Genomic DNA, 25,063 nt, shown 5'->3' with positions numbered 1-25,063 from the left:
TTTGGGGGCTGGAGTGGCAGAGAGGTCCCGTTAGCCACCCCAGAAGCCCCGGGAGCCGTCCTGAACCAGACCTGGGAGCCCAGGCCTCCGGCACCTGCTCCTCATTCCCAGGAGAAGGTCAGCACAACCTGCTGCAGCAGAAAACGCAACCCTCTTAACAGCTTCCCAGAAAGAGCCAGAAAGAAACGTAGGCAAGCTGGTGGGTCAGTCGGAGTCTCCTTGCTGCTGTCCCAGACTGGTGCCACGGCTCAGCTTAGTGTCAGCCCCCTAGAGAGGCGAAGGGAGCAACTCAGGTTCTGCCCAGACCGCTCAACACTTTTTAAAACTCGACCCTGGCAAAGAGTCCTCCAACCTGGTCAAGGTGGAAACTCAAAAGGTTCTTTCCTGGTGGTTTGCTGTCATTGTGGTTGGTTATTGTGGCTGTCACTCGTCTCTCTCATTGGAACTGAATGTGAATGGCCCTAAGATTTCTGAGTTCAAACCCCTTAAGCGCTGGCTGAAGACTCCCAGGGAGCCACCAGCTTGCTTGGACAGCCCAGTCCCATAATGATGCCACCCAGTTAAATGTGATGTGCCTACACCCTGCCCAACACTCAGGTTTTCAAACAGCGATGGGAAAACAGATGGGCGAGGGGCTCCGTGCCCTCCACCCACCCACCTTCACCCTTGCCTGGCGGCCCCGCTCTATCTCATGTATAAATGGGCTTCCCTGTACTGTTTTGTTTGATAAGTATTCTGCTGCCAAAAGAGCGTTTAAAAACATCACTCCAAGGTGGACAAAACAGTTGCAGCCACCATTAACCGAGCACTGAGCCAGGTGCTTTAAATGCATCATCTTATTCACAATTACTTTACTGAATGAAAAAAAGTGAGTTGCAGAATAATATGGGTAGTATGCTTCCAATTTTATGTTTTAAGAAAAACTCTCTCTCCCCCCTATAAATATTTGTGCAGGCTTGGGGGAGGTCTGGAGGGACCTGCAAACGGTGGCTGCCCCTGGGGAATGAGAGTGCCTCTGTGTGTGTAATTACTGTTTTAAACTTTATATGTTTCTATATTTGTGGAATTTTCTTAGTAAACATTTTCTACATTAAACATGCAGAGATAAAAATAAATCTGTTTCTTCTAGCAACTCTGTTTTCTAGATAAGGAAACCAAAGCTCGGGAAAAGCATGGTAAATGGGTGTAAATAAATAACTAGGGTCCAAGGCGGACCGTGATGGCTAACAGAGGTATAGGGATTCAGATGTAAGGAAGACTCTGACATTTGAGCTACCCATTTAAGAGATGGGTAGGGTTTTTACAGCCTCAAATGAAGAGGAAGACATTCCAGATAAGAAAAATAACGTAAGAAAATGGGAATCATGGACCATATTTAAGGAAGAATAATGAGCACAGTTAGATAAAACCCAGAATCGAGGAGAGGGGAAGGAAGGGAGACAATGTCCATCCAGTGCCTATCTGAGAGCGGGCCTTGAGCCACAAGTTTTATGTAACCTATCCTTTATTTGTCCAAACAACTGTATGATCAAAAACCTCTGCTTGGCCAAAACCACCTTAAACAAAGTAAAAAAATGACAAAATGAGAAAAGTATGTGCAACTCATGTCATAGACAAAAGACTAATCTTCATAACATATAAAGAGCTCTTAGAAAGAAAAACGACAGACCAATAGTCCTAAAGGAAAAGTCAGCAAAGGAATACGAACAGTTCACAGAAAAGATATATGTAAATTTTTTAGACACATCAAAATATGCTCAATCTTTCTTATTCTAAGAAATGTGCAAATGAAAACTACCTCTGAGATAGCATTGTGTAATCCATCAGATTAACAAAATTCCAAAAGATTAATAACAGACTTATTTGATGAGATTGTGCCAAAACAGGCCCTCTCCGATGCTGTTGGTAGGAATGTAAATGGATACAGGCTTCATGGACAGCAATTTGGCCATGTCTATCCACACCACAATGCATCCACGCTCTGCCCCTCCAGTTCTACCTCCATGTGCTGCAGATACACCTGCTGTGGTGGGTGCTCCTGCCACCCAGCCCAGGTCTCCTCTGCCCCTGGTGCACCCTCCACTGGCTTCTCCTGAGTTCTGCCCTTGGCTGATGGCAGCCACTTGCCAGGCTCCTCTCACTCCCATGACCACTAAGCCAATGACTGCTTGAGCCAGAAGTTCTAAAGCCCCACCCCCTAACCTCAAGGTAGGACAGCTCTGCAAGCTCCTCCCTCAATCAGGCCTGGACTTCCCCAGGACCAATTCTTGCTTGGCTCTTCCCACCTTCGCATTCGGCTTCCTTCCCTCCCTTAGCTCTCCCCCAATAAATCACCCTAATCTATTTCCCAGCTGCACCTCTAGGGGAATCGGACCTAAGACACTTGTAAATGTCAAAAATGATGGATGAACAAGATTATTTGTAACAGCACTATTTTGTAAAGAATAGAAGCAACTTAAGTGTCTTTCAGGAGGGGATTGGTCAAACAAACTCAGATACATCCACAGGATGGAGTCATACGCCCTCAAAACAGAAAGAAGCCGCCCCTTTACATCCATACAGAATGTTCTCCAAGATACACTGAAAAGTGAAAAAACAGCCCAAATCTGGCCCACTGACTGTTTTCGTACAGACTATGAAATAACAATCATCTTTTACATTTTTAAATGGCTGAAAAAAATCAAAAGGAGAATAATATTTCATGACATGAGAAAGTAATATAAAAATCAAATTTAAGTTTCCATAAATAAAGCTAATTGGAACACAGCCACACTCATTGTCTAAGACTGCTTTTCCTCTCGATGGCAGGGCTGAGTAGCCGCAGAAACCATATGTTGTTCAAAGCCTGAAATATTTACTATCTGGCCTTTTATGGAAAAAAGTTTGCTGACTCCTAGTATGGGGCATGTAAACGTTTGTGTAAAAATAGAGCAAATAAGGACACCTGTTGCATTTATTTGCATATTCATAAAGCAACCTTGGAAGGATGCCCTGGGAATTAATAACAGCAGGAAGTGGGTGGAGGGGAAATAAGCTAGTGCTACAATGTCATGAATGCTTTCTCTGTGCCAGCCGCGGTGCGGGTAATGCATGTCGCATGCATTATCTCAGGTGGGTCTCTCCATAACCCTGAGAGTAACTCGTTATTCCCATTTTATAGTCAAGAAAACAGAGTAGGGAGGTTCTACGCCTCGGCGAAGGTTGCAGAACTCCCAGGTAGAGAAGAGAGGTTACCAAACGAGGTAATTTCATCCTAAAGCCACCCCAGCATTTGTCAATTCTTTATCACTGTTTTACAGGTGAAGACATTGAGGCTTTGAGGGGTTAAGAAGAATAAGTCTGGTCCATAGGGTGGAGAATCTGACATATTGGGCCGGGGGTGTCTGGGCTGTACTTAATGGGTAAGGGTGAGTCCCTGGAGATTTTGGGGTAGCCCACCCTCTTTCACTCATTCAAGAAGCACCTACTGAGTGTCTGCCATATGCCAGCTCCTGAAGTCCAAGGATTGCAAAGACCTTCTTACCCTCTCTGTTCCAATGGAGGCTTGGCAAAGGGGTCAGCACCCCAGCAAAGGTGAAGGTGCACAGCAGGAGCCACACATTAGCCTTGAGATACTCGTGATCTCCAGGAAGGTCTAGGACACAATGGGATGGGCCTTCATAAACGATTATTACTCTGGGGAAGGATTGCCTGGTGGTGGATGGACCAGGTTTGGGAGGGCTGGACGCTATGGTCTAAGCTACAAGGACCAAGGGTGAGACCCAGAAGGAGGCATGGAGTCAAATGATATTTAAGACATAGAGAATTCCCAGCTGTGGCTTAGATATGGGGCAGAGGGGGCTCCAGAAGCCAAGATCCCAGCATAAGGGATCCGAGAAATGGCCCGTGTTGGACAGACATCATGAGGGTTGAGTGCAGACAACATGGATCTGCAGAAGGAAACGCCCAGGACGAGGCCCTTGGGAGATGGCCGGGGGCTGCGTTTGAGGGCAAGGGGGTGGGGAGTCAGGTGCAGAGGTGGTGGTTACAGAGTTAAGGAGAGATGATATCACCCAGGGAAAGCGTGCAGAACAAACCACACTTCAGAGCTCCTTCCACTGCTGGACCAAGGCGTTAACTCTGCTAACACTTCCCAATTTCAAGGGAGAAATGTGTTAATGAACAGGCTGGTCTCAGTTTTGATTTATGTTCCCATCAATTCGTCTCTAACCTTTGGCACTTGCTACCACTTGTCTGCTAGCACATGATAAAACAAATGAACAAGCCGTAAATGAATATTAATGGAAAAACATGGCAACGGCCCACCGCACTTCACTTGACAGTTTATTCTACTCGTGTGCCTGTAGTAGATCGACATACAGACGATCGTCATAGTTTCTGCTAATAAAACTGTTCCCAGCTCTAATCATGGAATTAATTACATTGATAGTTTATGTATTTCTTATGACTTCCAGGTGCTCTGACACCTAAACACTGAGAAATATAGGAGCTGAGAGAGTAAAGAGGGGTGGGGTGGGGTCTGGGAAGCACCCACACTTACAAGCAGAGGAAGAGACTGTGGAGGTGCCTGTGGGGCGCAGGCAGAGAGGCAGGAGGGGACCAGGAACAGAGCACCAAGACAGGAGCATTCCCAGAACTTTGTCTCCGCTTCTGGCCGCAGGGGCAGAGGCTGCTCCTTCCTGTGACTGTAAGTGAACAGGCCCTGCTGCCTCCCAGGGGGCCCGGTCTCCCCCGAGATCTGGGTGCTGTTGCCAGTGCCCTCACAGAGGTCTCACTCTTTCCTCCTGGCTGACCCAGCAGGCCTCACACCCCGGCCACGGGCCGATCGCTCTCCTGCTGAACCCCCAGGCACCCAGGATGATGTCGCCGCACATCCTGCCCCAGTCCCTGCCACAAACCTGCCCAGCCCCAGCCGAGAACAAGTGGGCACCCAGGCCGTGTGGGTGAAGGGCGGTGGGGGTGGGCACTGCGGCCTTGGCACAGAGCCAGGAGCCTGCCTACTCTGGGCGATGCAGAGCTTGGGGGCTGAGCAGTGAGACCCAGGCTGCTTACGGCAGCAGCCATCACTCTCCAGCCTCTGGGTGTCAGAGGTACCGCTTGGTGGATTCCCAGGTGTCATCATGGGGAGGGGAGGACTCACACTCTGCCCCACTTGTCTTAGACAACGATAACGAACGTTTATTGAGCGCTAATTCTATATTGTGTTGTGTATTATATGTTATGTTTGCTTTATGTTACCTACTCTTCATAACCACCTTAGGGGCTAGGTCTTTATATTTTATATTTTATAAAAGAAAACTGAGGTGCAGGGAGGTTAAGGAACTTGTCCAAGTTCATTCATCTAGCATTGTGCTGTCCCACAGAACTTTCTGGGATGATGAAATGCTCTAGCAGGGGCATCCAACCTGCAGCCTGCGGGCCACACGCGGCCCAGGATGGCTGTGAGTACAGCCCAACACAGAATGGTAAATTTCCTTAAAACATGATGAGATTTTTTTGTGATTATGTGTTGCAATGTATTTAATGCGTGGCCCAAGACAACTCTCCTTCTTCCAGCGTGGCCCAGAGACACCAAAAGGTTGGACAGCCCTGCATCTATAGTCTGTGTTATCCAATATGCTAACTAGTTGCTTGTGGCTTTTGAGCACTTGGAAGTGTAGCTGGTGTGACTGAGCAACTGAGTTTTACATTAGATTAAATTTAAATAGCGCCATGTGGCTGGGGGCTACCGCCCTGGACAGCTCAGTATAGAAAATGGAGGAGTTGGGATTTGAACCCTGAAAGTCTACCTTGGTCCGTAACTACAGGGTAAGGAGGCTCCCCGGCTCCCCTCGTGGCATTCTTTGTCCCTGGAAAGCTTAACTCGTACCCCAGGCATTTGGGCTCCCTGCCCGTCCCACTCTGGGGGAATCAGCACCCTCCCAGCCTGGCTGTCCTGCCCCCCAAAATGCACTTTCTGTCATCAGATGTCATCAGGGCCATGGCAGAAAAGAGACAGGTTGTCCCGAGAACAGACCCAGGACCATGGCCCAGGGCAGAGGGTTTCAGCCCTGTCTGTGAGGAAAGACTTCTAAAGGGCCAGAGTGGCCCGGAGATACGGTGGCTCCTGGCGAGGCCGCAGCTCCCGGTGTCTGGAAGCATGTGAATCTGTGTCCCTGCGTGCCAGAGAGGAAGCCATAGACAATCCAACCCAGGGCAGGGCTCAGGAGGACGGCTTCCGAGAGGCCAGTGTGGGTGCGGGTGGTGCCCCGGGGAACCCAGACCTGCCTGCTGCCCGACACACTGATGCGGCGTCTTCCACACCGGCGCGCTCACTCCCCAGTGCCCTCCTGAAAGGGCCCCGAGCCAGCCTCCCCCAGTGCCTCAAAGCCTCTGCTGCTGCTGACCCTGCTGTGTCCACTCGTCCACCCCCCTCAGCCCCCACCCGCCCGCCCTGCCGCCTGTGACTCACATCCCCTGCTCTGAGTTCTAGCTCTTTCTGAGGCCACACCCAGGTTTAGGGGTCTGCTCCTGTACACAGGTCCCAGGGGATGCCCCCAGCAGGCTGAAGGTGGGGAGGGGCAGAACTCCGGGGGAGTGTTTCCTACACAGACGACATCTTGCTCTGCTCAGAAGAGAACACACATACATCCCTGTTTCCTTGCAGGTAAATAAGGGGCAGAGGGGGGTAGGAACTGTGTGTGTCTGGGGAACGCTGAGGCAGGGCCTGCACCCCACCTCAGAGAACCCTGAAGCAGGTGCTGCCTCAGTCTCCCGAGGGGCCAGAGGCCCCTCTGAGCCTCGTCACAGGATGAGTTACAAGGAAACACATTAAAGAAAGGCAACGGTGGAAGAGGTAAAACCATCGAACAGGAATGGAAACACGAGTCAGGGCCTATGGACACCTGACGTGGGTTCCAGGAGATTAGATAAGAAGGAAGAGGAGGAGGAAAGAACTTTAGGCTGAGAGGGTAGAGCTAGGACTACGTCCCAAAGCCAGCGGGAGCGTGGTTTGTGGACATCTCACCACCACCAAAGTGGCATGAGATGACTACCTCCTGAGACCCTGAGTTCCCAGCTCATGCCTTTGGGACCCTCTACCCTCCACAATATTCACTCCCCTCCGACACACACACACAGAGCAGAACAGACCTGCATTACTGGAGAGCAAAGGCGGGCCTACGACTTCAGATGAGTTGACCCTACTCCTCGATTTGCCTGGACAGGCCCATTGTAGACAACGGCAGCAGGGGCCCTGGGTCAAGGATACACTCCCCAGGGGCTGGCCAAAGTCCTGGCGGCCTGCAGCCAGTGTGTTCTTACAGGAGCTGAAACTCTGCCCCAGTACCATTAACAAGAGATTCCTACGAGAACCGGGACCCAACCAGAGAAGGCTTCGCTCAGTACTGTAGCAGCCCAAAGCTACCAACCGATTATATGCCAGACATCGGCTACAGGCATTTTCTTTTTTATTTTTGTTTAGCCCTTTACATTTGATGTCTCGCTTGATGAATGTAGCAACTCTGCTATAGGACCTATGGTCCCCCATTTTGCAGAAGAGAAACTAAAACACAGAGAAGCTGCTAACCTGCCTTGGATCCCCACCAGCAGGGAAGCGCTGTGTGTGTCTCGGGGCCTGAGCTCCTTCTGTCTTTGGCAGATGATGTTCCCCAGCCTGATGTTCATTCACCCTTGGCCATTACGGGAAGCCCTGCCAGGGCCAGAAATGCTTTCAAGTGATCTGGGCAAACTCACAGTGTCTCTTTACCACTGCTATTTTTCTGATGGAAACAAAAGGCTCAGATAACCCCAGAGTCTAGGAAAAATAAGAGTGGGTGCCATTCATAGAACATCCAAAAGACTTCAGACGTTTTTATATACATTAGTAATCCTCCAGACAATTCTATAAGGTAGTGAGGTCCCCCCCATCTTACAGCTGAGAAAACTGAGGCTCATGAGGTTAATTCACTTGCTCTAGACAGCACAGCCACCAAGTGCTAGAGATGGGACTCAAACTCAGAGGTGCCTAACTATAAGATATAAATGATTTCCCACTTCCTTCCTCACACACCGCAGCCTGCTGTAGGGTCTCTGACTTTGACCCAAGATCCTCAAAGAAAGAAAGAAATGTGGAATCAGTTTGTTTCCCAAGAGTGTGGTTTGGCTGAGGTCTCAAGAAGACACCCCTTCTTCCTCCCGGTACCGGATCCCCTCAAGAGGCCTCTGGCGGAACCCCTCGCCCCAACTGGGCGCACCTGTGGGAGGACGTGGTCGGCAGCAGCCCGGGGCAGAGGTGCGGAGCAAAATGCAGTGTCGGTGACCGGCAGGAAGCAGAAATGTGGCAGCTCCAGAGGCTTTGATTCGCAATCTTCATTTTGCAAGGAACGGGGATTTTTCTTTTCAAAAATCACTGGACTTCCTTGAATTTTAGACCTTTCACAAATATTTTTGTAGGACAAAAAAGAAGAAGAAAAAAACCCCACAAAATGCCTGTCGCAGCTACTCACTTCCACAATGAATCACGGACACAAAACCACAGCTATGTGGCTAACAAAGCAACTATGTGTTTTCACATTTTGTTATTGGAAATCATTTAGCAATCCTTACTATGTCATCTGCAGACAGACAGACAGACATGCATACACACCCTTCTGGGTCCTGAGCAGCCAATCTTACAACCCTGGGCATCAGATGACTTTGTATTTAACCCATTTTCCTTTTCTAATCCTTTTCTGGGAAATCATCCTGCAAGATTTAAGTCTCCCTCCTGAGCCCACACCCGAGGCGGGGAGTGTGCGTGGGCATGCATGTGCGTGTGCACGCAGGTGAGCTGGTGATTGGGGCGGATAAGGAGGAACGCTGACACATGTCAGTTCCACAAGTGGAAATAAATGTACAGTGCAGAGTCCCCTTTGTATTGCTGTTACCATAATAAAACCTTCCCTCCTATCCCTGGGGGATCGGTTGCAGGACCCACCCTCCCACACATACCAAAAGCCAAATCCCTTGTATAATACTGGATAGTATTTGCATGTAACCTACGCATAGTCTCTCATATACTTTAAGTCATCTCTATATTACTTATAATACCTAATACAATGTAGATGCTATGTAAATGGTTGTTATACTGTATTGTTTAGGGAATGAAGATGAGAAAAAAGTCTGCACATGTTCAGTACAGACTCATAGGCCTAACTATACAGTACAGGTCAGCAACAACTGATTTTTTTCTGAATATTTTCCCTGAATATTTTCCATCTGAGGTTGGTTGAATCTGCGGGCATAGGGCCCGTCGATATGAAGGACTGACTGCACCACTTTGGTACCCCTTTACTTTGGTGAAGTAATTTTCACCTGGGAGGCTTACAGTGCCTGTTTCTGACAGTGGCAACTTAGTTAAGCAGTGGCAGATTTAAACATCACGTAACTGGAAAAACTACCGGACCCATAAATCCGAAACTTCCTCTGCATTGTGGACAAGGGGTGAAACCTGATATGTATTCGAAAACCTTGAGCTCAAAAGGAAAATTCACAGGACCCGAAAAGCCTCCACTGTGAGGTTTGAGGCATGATCTCTCAGTTCAGCTTTCCACCCACGCCCCCACGTCTCTCTCTGGTACACACACCCCCTCCAACCCCGAGGGTGGCGTTTACTGAGCAGCCACAGCCTGAACAAAGCGACCGGATGGGACTGACATTCCCTGGGGCATCTGAGAAAGAGTATTAACTATCTTTCCATTTCCTTCTTGCTTCATCGCTCCCTAACTCTTTCCTTTCAAACAAAAATCCTGGAGGATTAGGTCAGTTAAATGCCATAAGTACAGCCACACGCCTGAAATGTTTGTTGTTACTATTTTTTTAAGCTGGATGCTGGAAACTGCATATATTAACCTTTTAATGACCCAACAAGCTGCCTCTGCTCCCCACGCATGGCTGTGGAGAATGCTGCTCCAGACTCTGGCCAAGTTTCTGTAGTTTCCTGAGAAACATACTGGAGGGCAGGCCAGCCCCAGGCCTCCGCAGCTCCCATGCCAGGCTTCCTGGTCTGGGCTCGCCTGAGCTCACCTGCTCCAGCAGCTCCTCAGCAAAATGGCTGCAAGCAGGGGCTCTGGAGTCTGGAGCAGAGCTGGGCTGGAATTGCCATCGTGGAGCGGGAAGCAAGAGAAGCAACCTCCTCATGGGGTCACTGTGGGGACTGGTCAATGTGCTGGAGATCTTCTACCTGCCCTGGCCCACGTGGGACCCAGCCAGAAACAGAGGCATTGATCCTCCCAGGCCTCTCCTTGACAGGCCGCTGTGGGTGTTCCTCTGCCAGAGGCCACAGGCCTATTCTGGCCTCTCCTATGGCTGGAGCTCCTCCGAGTTCCAGTAAGGCCAGACTCCTGTCCCCTTTAGACCTGGAGGGTTAAGTGAGGGCTTCCCCACTCAGCTACTCCCAGGGTGCCCCATCCTTTGTTGTCTCCCCTAACCCTGTCTGTGCCCTGCAGATAGACCTTTCTCAAACTGTCCCCACGGAGTGTGCCATCTGTTACCTGCTGGAACTCTGACTGAGGCACCTAAGAAAGAGCATCAGCTATCAAGTGTTGAGCACTTAGCTATGTGGCTTAGCACTTTGTCCACTTTTTAAAATTGTATTCTGACTGCAACCCTGTATTTTACTTTATTCTAGCCAGTGTTGGCATCATCAATTTATACTGAAACTCAATGAAGTGAAGAAACTCATGTAGAATCAAACAGCTAGTGAGCGACAGAATCAGGGGAAACTAAAGTCTGACTCATGACCCAAGCTCTTAACCACTATGCCGTATTGTCCCCAGTATTAAATTACATGATGCCTGTAAAGTGCTTTGCACAGTAGGCCAGCTGACCCAATAATGCTCATTGCCCTGGCTGGGCAGCTCGGTTGGTTGGAGCATCGTCTCAATACGCCAAGGTTGGGGGTTCAGTCTCTGGTCAGGGCACATACAAGAAGCAACCCATGAATGCACAAATAAGTGGAACAACAAATTGGTGTTTCTCTCTTTCCCTTTCTCTAAAAATCAATCAATCAATAAAATTTTACAAATAATGCTCATAAACGGTAGGTTAAAATTACCATACTCAAAAAACCCACAGTCTTAAATTCTACTGTGACATAACCCTAACCCAACCCTAACCACAACCCTCAGGTTAAAACCTCATTCTAATACCACACTCCAGTTACCCTAACCACCACCCTATTGTGAAATAGAATGTCCCCTCAACCATAACCTTAGTCCCACCCAGTCCTGACTCAAACATTCACCACTGGAACCACAATTCTAGATGCCCCATTGGGCTGAGGCTAGGTCAGGGCTGTGGTGAGCACAGGGAGGCTCCCTGCCGTCCCAGGGGCAGGTGGAGCCCTGCTCACCACCACATTTATACGCCATCCTTGGACATCACATAATTGGCCAAAGACATTCGGTGTAACATCCATTTCCTGCATGTCACTGAGCTGGTGCTTTGGTGTAGGGAGGGGAAGGTGAGGGGAGAGGAAGGCAGAGCATCTAGTACGGTGCCCAAAACACAGAGCAGGGGCAAGGAACCCTGTGGATGGTGATGATGAAGAAGGGGAATTAGAAGAGGAAGAGACTCATAGCTTCCTCTATCACTTTGCTGCCGCTGTGAGCAGGTAGGAGGCCGACAGCTCCTATCTCGGAGATTTTAGAGGGCTGGGGCCAGGGCTGGGCTCGGAGGAAGTCCCTCTCTGGCACCCAGCCTAGGCAAGGATAGTCCTCAGCTCTGGGAAAATGCTGGAAAAGGGAGTGATGCAGTCTTCATCAGAGATTTGGGGGCTGGCTCAAGCATCGAGGCTAGCTGTCCGCCTGCAAGCTTAAATAGGAGAGGGAGAGAGGTAATGGGAAGTGTACTGGAAGGAGACACCATTTCTCTTGAATCTTCCCACTTGCTCTATGTGGGGAGCAAGAGAGGCGTTAGAAGGCCCCAGGCACTCAGAGGCCTGAGCTTGGCATCTTCACCAACCCAGAGGTGAATGCACAGGGCAGAGCAGGACAGCAGGAAGGGTTCACAGGCTCTGCTGCACAGGGAGAAGCACACTGACCCCCAGCTTTCTCATGACCTCTGCCAGGCCCCCTAGGCCTCGAGTCAAAGCATAGCCAGACTGCATGCCCAGCTGCATCTGCCCCCAGCCTGTGTCTTACTCACTCAGGCACCCTGAGGCCAGCTATGGTCCTGCCCAGGCCCTGAGCTCTACGGCTCTCAGGTGTTCGGAAGCGGTGGGGTGGAGAAGAGGTGCACATGAACTCTGCAAGGCCCCAGAGGCCCGCCTCCCATTTAGAGAAACCTAGACGGGGCCTCAGCAGCTCAACCCAGCCGGCAAGGGCTGCCTTGAAGCAAAACACTTTGTGGGGGAAATGGGAGACACTTCCCTTTGGGAAGAAGCCAGGGCCAGGGTCACCACATACGCCTGCACAAGCTGGGCACGACATAATTCCTGGAGCGACTGTCATAGAGACTCTGCAGGGACAGTCGTCTCCTGGAATCGTGTCCAGTAACTGGAAGTTGCAGCGTGGAACAGCCTGCCTCCCTCCTCTCCCCGGTGGAATCAAGTACTTGGGACCCACCCACCAGTTACTCCCGGTAGTCTCTGCTGGGCAGGGATGGGCACAGTTGGCAGGGATTGAGTGCCAAGGGACCCTACACAAACCCTAAAGTGGCCCATCTGCACTTCCAGAGCACTCTGCAAGCAGCAGGGAGGGGGCTGCGGGCGGTGAAGGCAGTTCTCAGCTGAGACACACGTCTCTTCTACTCTTTCAAAAAGCAGCAGCAGGGCTTCTGTGACTTCAGACTTGGGACAATAAAGCCCTTTCCGTTTGTTCTGGCCGGAGGCCCAGGAGGGAGTATCTTCCTCTGGCTACCCTCTCCTGAGCCCTCCCTGTTCCAAACCCACAGCCCCAGGGAAGGGGTGCATGGGATGCTTCTAAGGCCCAGGAGATGGAAGAAACTGGGGGGAGACCGCTCACAGCTGCCACAGCCCCGCGCCAGACTCCCCGCACTCCTATGGGTCTGCTAAGCCCTGCTCTGGCTGCCCTGTGGTCACGCTTAGGAGAGAAGCATGGCCCTGAGCCAGCCCTCGCTCAGGAGACCCCCATGGTCAAGGAGCACAGGCTGGCAGGTAGCCACCTGTTGGGCGCATTGGGAGAGCCCCTTCCTGATCCATGACAGGCTAGGGGATGGGCAGAGTGCGAGGTCAGAAGGGGATGGCCCGAGACCACCATCTTTGCTCCAGGCAGCAACAGGGGACCCATTGCAACAGGGATGCTCATTCAGTGGCTATTTATTGAGCGCTTCTTATCTGTCGGGAACTGTTCTGGGAGCTTGGGATACATCGGAACAGAACAAAGGCCCCTGCTCTCGAGGAGCTCACACTGTATGAGAGGAAAAACGGACGATAAACAATAAACGTAATAAGTAAATGATATGTCATGTTAGAAAGTGGAAAATAAAAAGTACTGTGGAAATAAAAAGTGAGCCAAAAGAGGGGACTCTCAAGTTGGAGGTTTACGATATTAAATAACAGGAAAACAGGAGACCTCTCCCTCCAGGAAGCAGCCAGGTCCACCCTGGCAGCAAGCCCTTGACGATGGAGCTGCCACACTTCAGACGGAGGCTCCCAGCTGGAATGGGCTGCAGTGGTTGCGGGGGTATGTGGCCCCCACCATCTATGGCCCCTGCTGTTATGCCTTTGGACATGTTACATTAAATGGCAAGGGGAGATTCAGATTGCAGATGGAATTTAGGTTGCTAATCAGCTGACCTTACCACAGGGAAGGTGCCTTGGGTTATCCAGGTGGGCCCAATGTAAGCACAGGGGCCCTTGAAAGCGGAGAAAAGAGTGCAAGATTCAACCGAAGAGAGTAACAGAGGGGGTTCGAAATGTGAAGCGTTCACCTGCCACTGCCAGCTTTGAAGATAGGAAGGTGGCCACAAGACAAGGAAGGTGAGCAGCTTCTAGATGCCACCGCAGAGAAACGAGCGCCTCAGTCCTGCAGCTGCATGGGACAGGATTCTGCTAACAACCTGAATAACAAGGAAACGGATTCTCCCCTAGAGCCTCCAGGGGCTCAGCCCTGTGACACCTTGACTTTGGCCTGGTCAGATCCGTGCCAGGTGTTGGACCTATAGAACTATAGGATAGTACTTTGCATTGTTTTAAGCTGCTAAATTTGTGGCAATTTGTGATTGCAGCCGTAGAAAATTAATACAGGGGATATAAAGAGATGGGGTGTGCAGAGAAGAGCTGCCTTCTGGGGGAGCAGCCCACTGAGAGCCACCACCACGGAGTCCACAGCTTCCCAGCTACCTCCCCACCAACCCTGTGTGCTGTGTGCAGCACTGACTTCTAGGCCCCTTGTTTCCCGAGTACTGAGTAAGCATGATTAGGTGTCCCCTGGGGCCAGACTCTAAGTCCTCAGGTCAGGCCAACGAGCAAAGCCAGTGGAAGTCCCTCCCATTCTGACAAATATCGTGACACCTTCCCTTGACACCATCTGCCATAAAGCCAATGAAACGGGTCCTAGTGGAACAGCCAAGCTGGACAAAGCCACCACTGGTACTACTGTTGCACCTGCTAGTCACACCTTCCCTGAGGCTGGGCCTGGGCTCTGACTTCTCCCCAGAGCAGATCAGCATACACAAACACACATGCATGCATGCGCGCGCACATGCACACACATGCCCAACCACATACATGCACCCTGGGTTTCTGTCTACTCTTTGCCAGTCCTCTGTCCACTCACGTCCCCAAAGCAAAGAGAACCAGCCCACTGATAGCCAACATGTATTGAGCACTAACTTAAATCAGGTGCCTACTCATAAGACCTCATTTAATGCTCTCTGCAATCCTTTCGGGTAGAGACTGCTGACTCAGAGAGGTTAGGAGGCTTGCCCAATGTCACACAGCTGGGAAGCAATAAATCCAGGATTGGAGTCCAGGATTGTCCGAAAGCCCAGGCTGGGACTCTCACCACTCAAGGTGTGGTCCATGGACCAGTAGCATGAACATCACCTGAGACCTGGCACTCAGGCCTAGACCTGCTGTATCAGAAGCTGCACGTTAACCAGCTACAAGGCGATTCACTTCCCACTGCAGTGCTGAGAAGCACCATGTAAAGCACTGTTTTCCAAGGTCTGCTGGTTTCAGGTGGTTGTAACCACCTCCTTCCCCAGTTTCTCAAGGCTGTTCCCCAGCTGCCTGGCCCTTGCTCCTCAGGTGGGGAGGTCATCTGCCCAGTCCTGGGGAACAAGCCTGGACCTGGGGGTCAGAAGGAGCAGTCAGCCCAGGTCACAGCTGGGCAATATCCATAGACCCAAGTCTGGCTCTCTGTAGGGTGTCCTGCCTGCAGTCTGAGGCTCTCTCCTGGCCCCTCCCTCTCATCTTCCTTCTGGAACCCAAGTCTTTTGGCCTCCGTCTAATCCTCTCCTAAAGGGGGCCTCTGGCCATCACCAATCCCTGCAGGGTCTCCCCCATCTTGGACATTTTGTACCCCTCTCTCGCTCCTAGAACGCCCCTGAGTCATGCCACTGCCTATAGCTGGACACCAAGGGCTTGTCCAAGTTGCCGGCAGGAGAGAGGCAGGCGGCTGCTTGGGAAACCTGGCCCAGCTCACAGGAAATGTCTCACACCACAAGGCAAGCAGGATTTGGTCTCCCAAAGCAAAACACAGCTGGGCCCACAGTGGGCCCCTCGGACTTTCCCAGATTTCATGGCACTGAGGTCCCAGGGCAGAGAGAGGACTGGGCTGGCCTGGAGACGGCAGCTCATTAAAAACATCACAGTAGCCCCTGGCCAGGGAGCCTGTGACGCTCAAAGAGGGCGGCCCTGCTGTGAGCCTAAGGACCACACGCTGGGCCTTCACCCTCCAGCACCTCTTGCACATTCAAACCTTTGCTGGGAGATCAAAGGCTCCCCTCGCTTGTCCTCCTTTCTTCCCAGCATCTTCCTCTCCCCAGCATCAAGTCTCATTTATGAATTCATTCAGCTTCTGTTGATTGGGCACCTGCAGTATTAGGTATCAGGGCCACCTTCATGAATGAGCAGTCCCTGCTTTCAGGAGCCCCTGGTCCAGTGAGCAAATAAACACCCCAAGGCAGAGTGAAAAGTACTACACAGGGAGGCAGGGAGCCTCACCTCCTCCTGCGCCCTGAGCAGCAGAGGGGCCACGAGCTCGGTTCCAGGCCCAGGTTGAGGGCTCAATGCCAACTCTTCAGTTCGGACCAAGTGACAGAGTGCAAACGCAGTGTCAGCACTGAGATGGAGTCCGTGCCTTCCAGGACACAGGCTGCACAGGCTGAGTGCGGACACAGGGCACAGACCCACGGAGATGCTTGCCAAGTGGGTGCCGCAGGATGTCAGGTGGTTGGGCAGAAGTGATTGGGAGGGGAGGTTTGGAGGAAGCAGGAACGGGCCTTGAAGAATGTGAGGAGCAGGCAGGATGGGCTGGCAGGACGGGGCGGGGGATGTCAGGCAGCTCTGACTCAAGGGTGGGAGGGCAGAATGACCTGCCAAGAAAGCATTCTCCATCACTCACAGGAGATAGTACATTACAGCATGAATGAATAACACAAGCCAAAATAGAGCTCACAGGGGGAAGGCCCCACTGGAAGGACTCTGCTCCCACCCTGTCCCTGGCGGGCCCTGGAGCTAGTACCACTGGGTCTAGTACCCCAGGTGCCTGCCCACCACCTGCAACCCAGAGCTGAGACATTTAATCAGAACAAGGCTCAGGCCCCACCCACCTGCCCCCTGGATTGTCCACCTAGGCACTTAGCTCTGCCCCTCTCTCTGTACCAGCATCGCTGGACCTTGGCCCAAGTGTTTGGCTCTTCTAGTTTTGACCTTGGGGCTTCCTAAGCTTCAACTTGACTTCATCTGCTTCTGGCTGCCTTTGGAAACCACCTACTTGGGTGGTCAGGCCCTGGAGCCCCACCTTATCAAAACCCCAGTTGGCCCGGCCCCCTCTTCAGAGTCGCTGGACCATCTCAAGCTCCTTTCATTTCTCTCCTGAGCTCTCGGCTGGGGACCTGACCTCACACTCAGCCTTCTTTCCCTGGATCTCCTGGCCTCCGAAAGGGCGAATCCTTTTTTCCCCTTAGTTCAGCAAGACAAGGTTGCAACATTTCACAAAGAACTTCCTAAGTAGAAAGCGAATGGAAAAACTAACCTGAAAAACCAAAAGGAAACACAGCTCTCTAGAAATGGACCCGTTTACAAAGTTCAGATTTCCTGTCCGGAGCTAGAAAAAGTCTAGCCGGTTTGGCTGGCAAGCAGTCCAGGGAATCCTGCCCGTGAACATTCCCTTTGCCCCTCTTTCTTCTCCCTCCTCCCATATGCTCCCTCCAAGGAGAGGGTAACGATGGGTGGTGAGTGACTTGAAGGGGTTTTTTCTGGCCAAGGAATGCTTCCTGCATGCATTAAAGAGACCACAGGTAGAGATGGAGAGATATTTATAAAGAGCCTACTATGTGCCAGGCACTGTTCTAAGCGCTTTCCTTGTGTTAACTAACCTAATCCTTACAACAATTCCAACATCATGGTCATCATTGTCCCCACCCCACTGATGAGGAACAGGAGAGGTAACTTGCCTAAGGTCACCCACCTAGGAGATGGCAAAGCCAAGGTTGGAAACAAGAGAGCCTGATCCTTGCCCCGGCATGGTAGCTCGGTTGGTGGGAGTGTCATTGTGTACACCAAAATGCTGCGGGTTCGATCCCAGTCAGGGCGCATACCTAGGTTGCGGGTTCGATCCCCTGTCGGGGTGCCTATGGAAGGTAACCAGTCAGTGTTTCTCTCTCACATCTATGTTTCTCTGTCTCTCTCTCCCCGACTTCCACTCTCTCTAAAATCAATAAATATATACTCGGGTGAAGATTTAAAAAAGAGAGAGAGAGAGAGCCTGGTCCCAGGGACATGCCCTCCTCAGCCTTCTCCTATTTCCCACGTCACCTGTCTACCCCAGCCTGGCAAAGTCTATGCCAACCCCAATACCTGCTCACCTGCTCGCCTTCTCTTCAGGGGACAGGGAAAGGCAGGGACAGGGGGAAGAGGGAAGGAAGGACAACTCTGGCCTTCTCCAACATCTTCCCACAATGGTCCTAAGGAAAAAGCCCCAGGCCCAACGCCCCCTGAGGAGGGGACTTACCTGGCTGGTGGCAGCTCTGGTGTCAGTGGCCGTGGTCTGGCCGCTGTGCTTTCTCGGGCTGGGCTGCTCCTGCGCAAGTTGGGCAAGCCCTCGGCTGAGCGTCGGGGGGCTGGCCTGGAGTTCTGGGGGTCAAATTCCTCCTCGGGGATGACCTCCTCGCAGCGGGCTCCGCGGAAGCCGGAGCGGCACACGCAGAGCTGGGGCCGGCTGCAGGAGCCCCTGTTCTGGCACGGTGGCTGGCACACGGCTGGCGAGACAGGGAGAGGGGTGAGGGCAGGGGCCAAGGGGCCGAACCCCACTTGCCAGAAGGGCCCCAGCTTTGTGCTGCTTGGCCTCCTCCACTCAAGCAGGAAGCCAAGCGCTGGCCTCTGAAGGCTCTGGGCCCCACTTCTCCTTCCCCTCTACCCACAGGCCTCAGGGTGCGGTTTGCCTCCTATCTTTGGACAACCCAAGGCTGAATGACCGGAGGTTAGGAGCCACTTGAACGTTGCCTCCAGCAGAGCCTCCTCATATTTTGTTATACACTTAAGAGTCCACTTTTTGTTGTCTGTCTCTCTACCAGGTGGGAAGTCCCATGAGGGCAGGCATTCAGACGCTTTATTTTGTTCCCTCCTGGAGCTCCAGATCTTGGAACAGAGACTGTCACAGAGTAGACTCTCAATAAATACTGAATGAATGAACGCTTGAATGAATAAAAATGAGTCTCGTTCATGGAAAAGGGCTCAACACTGGTCAGAGAAATCAGGGATTTGAGTTGTTGGCGGGGCGGGGGTTTCTGTCTTCCACAAGCCATGTGATCTTGACCTCACTGAGCTTCGGTTTCCTTATGAATCACATGAGGGTGGGCTGAGGAGGCTGGGGGATCCTAAGGGTCTCTCAAAGGCAAGATAGTCTGACCTCTTCTTCCTCTTTTGAGAGCATCTGCTCAGAAGCTCCCACCTGCCCTCACAAGTGGTAGAACTCCTGACTGGAAGCTAGAAGGACCCTGCTTCTGGGCCCCGGGTCCAGCCTAGGGGTAAAGTGGGGCTGGCTGGGACGCCTTCCTCCAGGCCGGCAGCACGCAGCAGCCACAGGCCACGGGGGCCATGACTTCTTTTCTCTTCACTGCCCTTTATCACCTTGCAACGTCAGAGTCACCTCCAGCGGCCAGTGGCCAAGGGAGAGTCACATGCAGACACACACACTGGGGTGCAGCGCCCACCCACCTCTTCCAGGATGTCCCCTGGGGAACAGGTGGGAACCCAGGAGAGCACAGCCAGGCTCATACTGGACCCTCTAAACCCAATGTCTTCCCCATCTGTCACTCATTCATTCAATAAATATTGGCTGAGCCCCTACTGTGTGCTAGGCATGAGAGACAGAGCCTTTGCCCACATGGAGCTTGCAGTTGAGGGAGGGAGACCAGTAAGAAACAAGAAAACAATGTTGTTTCAGGCAGCATCACGGGTGACACAGCGGTCTGTGCCCAACCAGGCGCTTCAGATGCGGTGGTGAGGGCAGACCTCTCTGAAGAGTGCGAGGCTGTGACTGGTGCAAAGGGGGTGGGCCGGGCAAAGATACTGCCAGACGCTTTCAGGAAGAGGGATGGGCAGGTGCAAAGCTCTGGAGGCTGGAAGGGACACCGGATGGTCGCGGAGCTGCTAGAGGCGCAGGGAGGCTGGGGCCCGGTGGCAGAGTGGGAGAGGTGTCAGGGGGAAAGCAGAGGCAGATTTCACAGTCTCCACCTGATGGCCCACCAGGTCCCTGTCACCACCACCACACCACCAGAGACCGGCTTCGCAGCCAGACCAGGGCCAGCAAACCCTGCGGAAGGAGGCATGCCCAGGCTAGCTCCCTGCGCTGGTTTAATTTAGGGAGGGAGTCCAAAGGGAAGGCCTGAGTGGTTTTCCATGTGGACCACAGATGCTGCATCACTCCCAGTCCCTCAAAGCCACACCTCTCTGCTGACAGAGACCCAAGCCTGGCCGTGGGTGAGAGGAAGGTCATGCGGCAGTCAACCCGTCTAGGTGTCGCTTCCTTCTTTGAGTGGGTGGCCCTTGCCTTTCAGAAGGTCTCTCAGAACCAATCTAGCTTCCACCCTTCTCCTCCCAGGCGCTGATGATTCTTGACTTTAACAGCATCTTCCACTCTCAAAAACCCAAGGCCCCAGATCCATGTCTCACAGTGATGTGCTTACTCCTGGTTCTGCCTTACTTGCTAAGACATTCTGCCAACATTTAGAAAGCACCGTCTCTTGGTCATACTGGGTGCTGGGGATGCAAAGACAACACAGGTCCCTGCGTGGAGGAAGGTCTGCCCAGTGGGTTCCTCATAACCCCGGAAGCCCCTCGCCACGCAGGGAGTTAGGTCCTCAGTGCAGACCAGGGTTGGCAAGCTTCGGCTGGTACAATGAACAGCTCATGGAAAATGGGTAGTTAGGGGGGAAAATTATAAAAACAGCATGTAATATGTATACATTGTGGTAAATAAAAATTCTAAAAGGTTTCCAAACCAGCCAGATTTGTTGGCGGAAAAAAACCTGCTTGGGAAGATAACCTTTCTGGATGAGATCTTCTAAGAAAGATTTTCCAACAAGTTTCAGGTTTTCAGAGGTGTTGAGCCAGCCCTCACGGACTTCATTTGCATCCGCTCTTGTGTTGCTTTCCTAAGTCTCAGCAAGAACTGACTTCCTCACTAAATAAACACTTCAGCTTTGTTCTGAGCTGAGCCTCTGCATTATGGGATTGGGGCGTAGACTGCTCTCCTCTCTCTCCATTCCCCCACAATCACCCCAAAACGGCCCCAAATGGCGGCTCCAAGAGCCTGTCTGCGAAAGGGTACATTCTTATGACAGTTTTTACTGGTCTGCAATAAAACGAAGGGAAATAAAAACAGTTTACTGAGTTTTTTGTAATGTGTTTCCCATTTTAAGAATGCCTTTTATTTTGAAGTTATAGCTTTTCTACTTTTTTGGTGTTAAGATGTTCTTTTTTAATTAAAGGTGATGGCAAATGGTAGTTTGTTTTTCTAACATCCTCACTTGGCAAAATGGAAAGCTGGCTACTGTACTTTGGTGCTGAAAATGTTTTTGGATATTTTACTGGTGCATGAAATCCGAAAGTTTGGGACCCTCTGGGAAGGAGGAGGGCCATAGTGGTCACGTGTCCTTTTGTTTAAAAGAGATTGAAGCGAAACATTCCTCTGTCAAATGTGCACCGATTTCAAAACTGAACTATCTGAAAGGAAATCAGCCATCTCGGAATGGCCGATGGCAGCAGCGACTGCTGGATATAGCAAAGAAAGAAACACTAAGGCTCCAGCGGAGACTGTCCCATGAGCAGTGTGGGGACTTTAAGAGAGAAAATTCAAACATGGCGGGATGGAAAGTCTTTATACGTTATTTTTAGAGCCTCGTTCCTCCCATTTTTCCTCAAGAGCAGAGGCTGTGCCTTGCACAATCACCCCAGGATGGGGGATGTGGCTTGAACGAATCTTTGTCGATTGATTATTGGTAAAGTGTTAGGAAGCACGACGCCACGATGTCCATATTTGACTGATTATTGGTGAATGGTTATCAAGCACAATGCCATGATACCCATGTTTAGCCCTCGAGGACACAGCCTGCACCCTCCCTGTTGGAAGCCACACCCTCAGGCAACCAGAAGATGCTGTTACCAGCCTCCCTCTGCCCTTTTGCCAATGCCAGTCCTTGGCCATTCATAATTTGGGCTCCTTCACACTAGCCTGGCACTCTCTTCCTCACTGAGGATTAGGCATGTGGAAAGTTTCAGCTCTGGGAGTTCAGCTCTGTGGAGTTAGCAGGATGCCAAAAGAGAGAGGAATAAAAAGGAAACTCTCGAAATTGCTTTGAAAGTAAGAAATAGAAGGCATTGTTCCTACAACCCCCCGCCTTCTGGCTGTGCCCCTTCTACCTTCACTCTGCTCCAAAACAGTCAAGCAGAGGTTTGCTCAGATTTTCCACACAAAACCCCCACCTTTGGGAGGAGACCAAATTCGGAATGGGCAGGCCTCGGGAAGGTTCTGGAAAGAGCTCCCACCATTTGGGCTGTCCATCTCCCACCATGTGGGCTGCTCCTACCATTTGCTCAGACCCTCTTTGGTCAACTACTTGGTAGCAGTGAGAACACGGGGTTGGGAGTCAGTAGGCTTTAGTCTGACTCCAGCTCAGCCACATCCCAGCGGCATGACCTTGGGCACATCCCACCTCATTGAGATTCGCCACCCGGTACCTCAGTAGTCTCGTCCATAAAGTAGGTCTGAGAATTCGTGTCTCAAAGAGTTGTTATGAGTCTCCACAGAGACCACAGATGTGGAAGCACTTTGTACTCTTGAAAGCTGTACTGTCCAATATAGTCTAATGCTGTAGCCACAAGCTGTATGTGGTTATTTAAGATGAAACTGGTTAAAATTAAATAAAATTCAGAATTCCGTTTCTAAGTTGCACTAGCCACATTTTAAATTCTCAATAGCCACACGTGGCTCATGGCTACCATGTTGGACAGAAAGATATAGAACATGTCTATCATCACAGAACGTGCTATTGGACAGCACTGTAAAGCTTTAAAAAAATAAAATGAAACCCATCCCTACCCCAATGGCAGAAGCGAGAGAACTTCTGAGCTTCTCTGCCCTGCCCGTTTTCCCAGAGAAAGGCCATGTGAACGCAACCTCTGGTTGGAGAGATGGACAAGCCCTGTGGTCTGGAAGGCAGGGCTGCTTTCCAGGTGTTGATCCAGCCAGCCTCCTCTCTATCCCCAGCAAGGGCTTTTGTCACCGGGTCTCTCTCGTGGGCCCCAGAGACGCCTCTTCCCTTTATTTATGACCCCTTAGATGAGAGGCATAGACTTCGGGGTGGGACCCTTAGCCTGGGCCTTTCTCCAAGGCCTCGAACCCCATCCCCTCTTGTCTGGAAGATCAACCTCAGCTCCAGATCAGACTCTGGGCCCAGCACCTCCACACCTGAATCTCAGCCGCTCCTCCATTAAACCTCCATCTTCCCTAAAATTTGTGCCAGCAGGACACGAAGAACCCACCCACAGAACTGCTCGATTCTTCCTTCACAGAAAGGGGACCCAGGTGTCAGAGGTCCCCAAGGCCAGCCAAAGTCCTGTCCGGCTCCCACACCTTAGCATCCACCTGGGGACGCGTCCTCTCCACACCCAAGCTCTGCCCCACGGTCTGCGTCCCCAGGCCCCGACCTCAGCGCCCAGGCCCCAGGCACTGGGAGAAGTCAGGTCCTCAAGGGCTCGCCCTGCTCCCACCACAGCTGTGCTGGGGCCGCAGCTCAGGACGGCTGGAAACAGCACTGGGGCTCAGGGGCCAGCCAAGCGCCCGGCTCCAAAATAGCAGTTGTGTTCACATAAAAGCCTCTAATGAGAGAAAGATGCCGTTCTTGGCCTCTCGCGCGCTCTTTGCAGACGCTGTCTGGCAGGCAGAGTGGGCCTCTACCGTTTGGCAGAGGGAGGGGAGGAAAGGGAGGTGTGAGTCAGACCTTGGCCCCCAGCCCCTCTGCATGGACCGCCCTGCTAATTGCATTAACAAACGCCTCGAAGCTGGGCCAGTTGGAGGCCAGGGCCAGGGAGCAGCCCCAATTCCCACGGGCTCTAGCAGGCATGCGGAGATGGACCACGGGCAGGGCTGCAGCCCAGGGCAGACGCATGGGTTCCCCTCCAGCTCCCGCTCCAAACCAGAAGAGTCCCTGGCCACCCCGTCACAGCCCCGAGGGCCTTGGCTGGAAGGAGGCAGGGCTTTGGAGGCCTTAGTGCCAGAGGGGTCTCTGGAGATGAGAGGAAGATGGGAGGGGGTCCTGGGACAGCCCCTATCAGGGATGAGCCTGGGGACCAGTCTTTGTCAGGGGGAGTGGCCGCAGGGCATGAAAGAGAGTCATGTGGCTGGCGGGGGACCATCCGAGCCCTTCTGCAGCTGCGCCAGCTCCATGCCCAGGCCCCAGGAAGGCCTGGAGGGTAGGCACCATTCCTGCTTACAACACAGCCAAGGCCAGAGCAGAGGCTTGTAAGAGAGCGTGGCCTTGCTGTCGGAGAGACCTGCCTTTGAATTCCACTGTCAAGTTTCTTCCCTTCCATGAGCCTCAGTGTCCTCACCTAGAAAATGGTCATGCATCCGATATTTACTATTAGCTTAAGATGGTGACACAGACACTGTCCTCTTGTTTATGAACCCTTCAACTTAGAGAGACTGTCACAAAACAAGTGAACACACAAGCAGAAGACCAGAAATCGGGATATGAGTTATGGTGGAAACAGCCGAGGGGCTGAGATCCAGAATAACAAGGCTGGTGGAGGCAGCTCGAGACTGGATAGGGGGAGCTCCTCTGAGGAGGGGAGCTTGAAATGGAGGCTGGAATGATGACAAGGAGCCCGCCTCCTGAAGAGAGGAGAAGCAACAGCCTGGAGACAGCGCATTCCAGGGACCTAGGCTGGATTTGGTGAGCGAGCAGGTGAGGGCAGCAACGAGGCCAGATACTCCGCAGCCGCAGCCGGAAGGTGTGGACGGGGGCGTGTTATGATGTAATTTATGGATAAAGAGCCGGAGGGTTAGAGGGGCAAGGGGTAAGCAGTCAGCTGGCCGCTGCCATCAGCCAGGAGAGGGTGTGAGGGCCCTGGACTAGAGAGACAGCAGGGGACGCAAGGAGAAGCCGGTGGCTTCCCCAGAGATTTAGGAAGTAAAACAAACAGGGCTCACAGCAGATTGGAGATAAAGCCTGAGCGACAGGAAGGTGTCTCAGGGCCCCAGGTGTCTGGCTTGAGCATTCAGGTGGGTGGGGATGCCCTTTAACAGGGTGGGTGAGACTTGTTAGGGGAGTGGCCTTGAAGGGAGGGAAACCACCAGTCCGTTTGGACAATTTGGGGTGGGGTTGTCTGGGAGGCATCAAGAGCAGATGT

The 25,063-nt window shown here is 52.0% G+C and overlaps 1 protein-coding gene across 1 annotated transcript in view; it reads right to left on the bottom strand.

The window, feature by feature from the left end:
- LTBP2 (latent transforming growth factor beta binding protein 2) overlaps positions 1-25,063 on the bottom strand; it is an 87,178-nt gene that overhangs the window by 48,994 nt on the left and 13,121 nt on the right. The window contains exons 3-4 of the mRNA XM_054567274.1: positions 18,162-18,408; positions 12,330-12,347 (exon numbers count right to left, since the gene is read on the bottom strand). Of these exons, the coding sequence (XP_054423249.1) occupies positions 12,330-12,347; positions 18,162-18,408 (265 nt within the window). The remainder of the gene's footprint in view (positions 1-12,329; positions 12,348-18,161; positions 18,409-25,063) is intronic.

The sequence above is a fragment of the Pteronotus mesoamericanus genome, unplaced genomic scaffold (assembly GCF_021234165.1).
Source record: "Pteronotus mesoamericanus isolate MK-2021 breed Mesoamerican mustached bat unplaced genomic scaffold, CSHL_Meso_final contig_182, whole genome shotgun sequence".
In the NCBI taxonomy this organism is placed as follows: Eukaryota; Metazoa; Chordata; class Mammalia; order Chiroptera; family Mormoopidae; genus Pteronotus; species Pteronotus mesoamericanus.
This window is presented reverse-complemented; position numbering and strand designations above follow the sequence as displayed.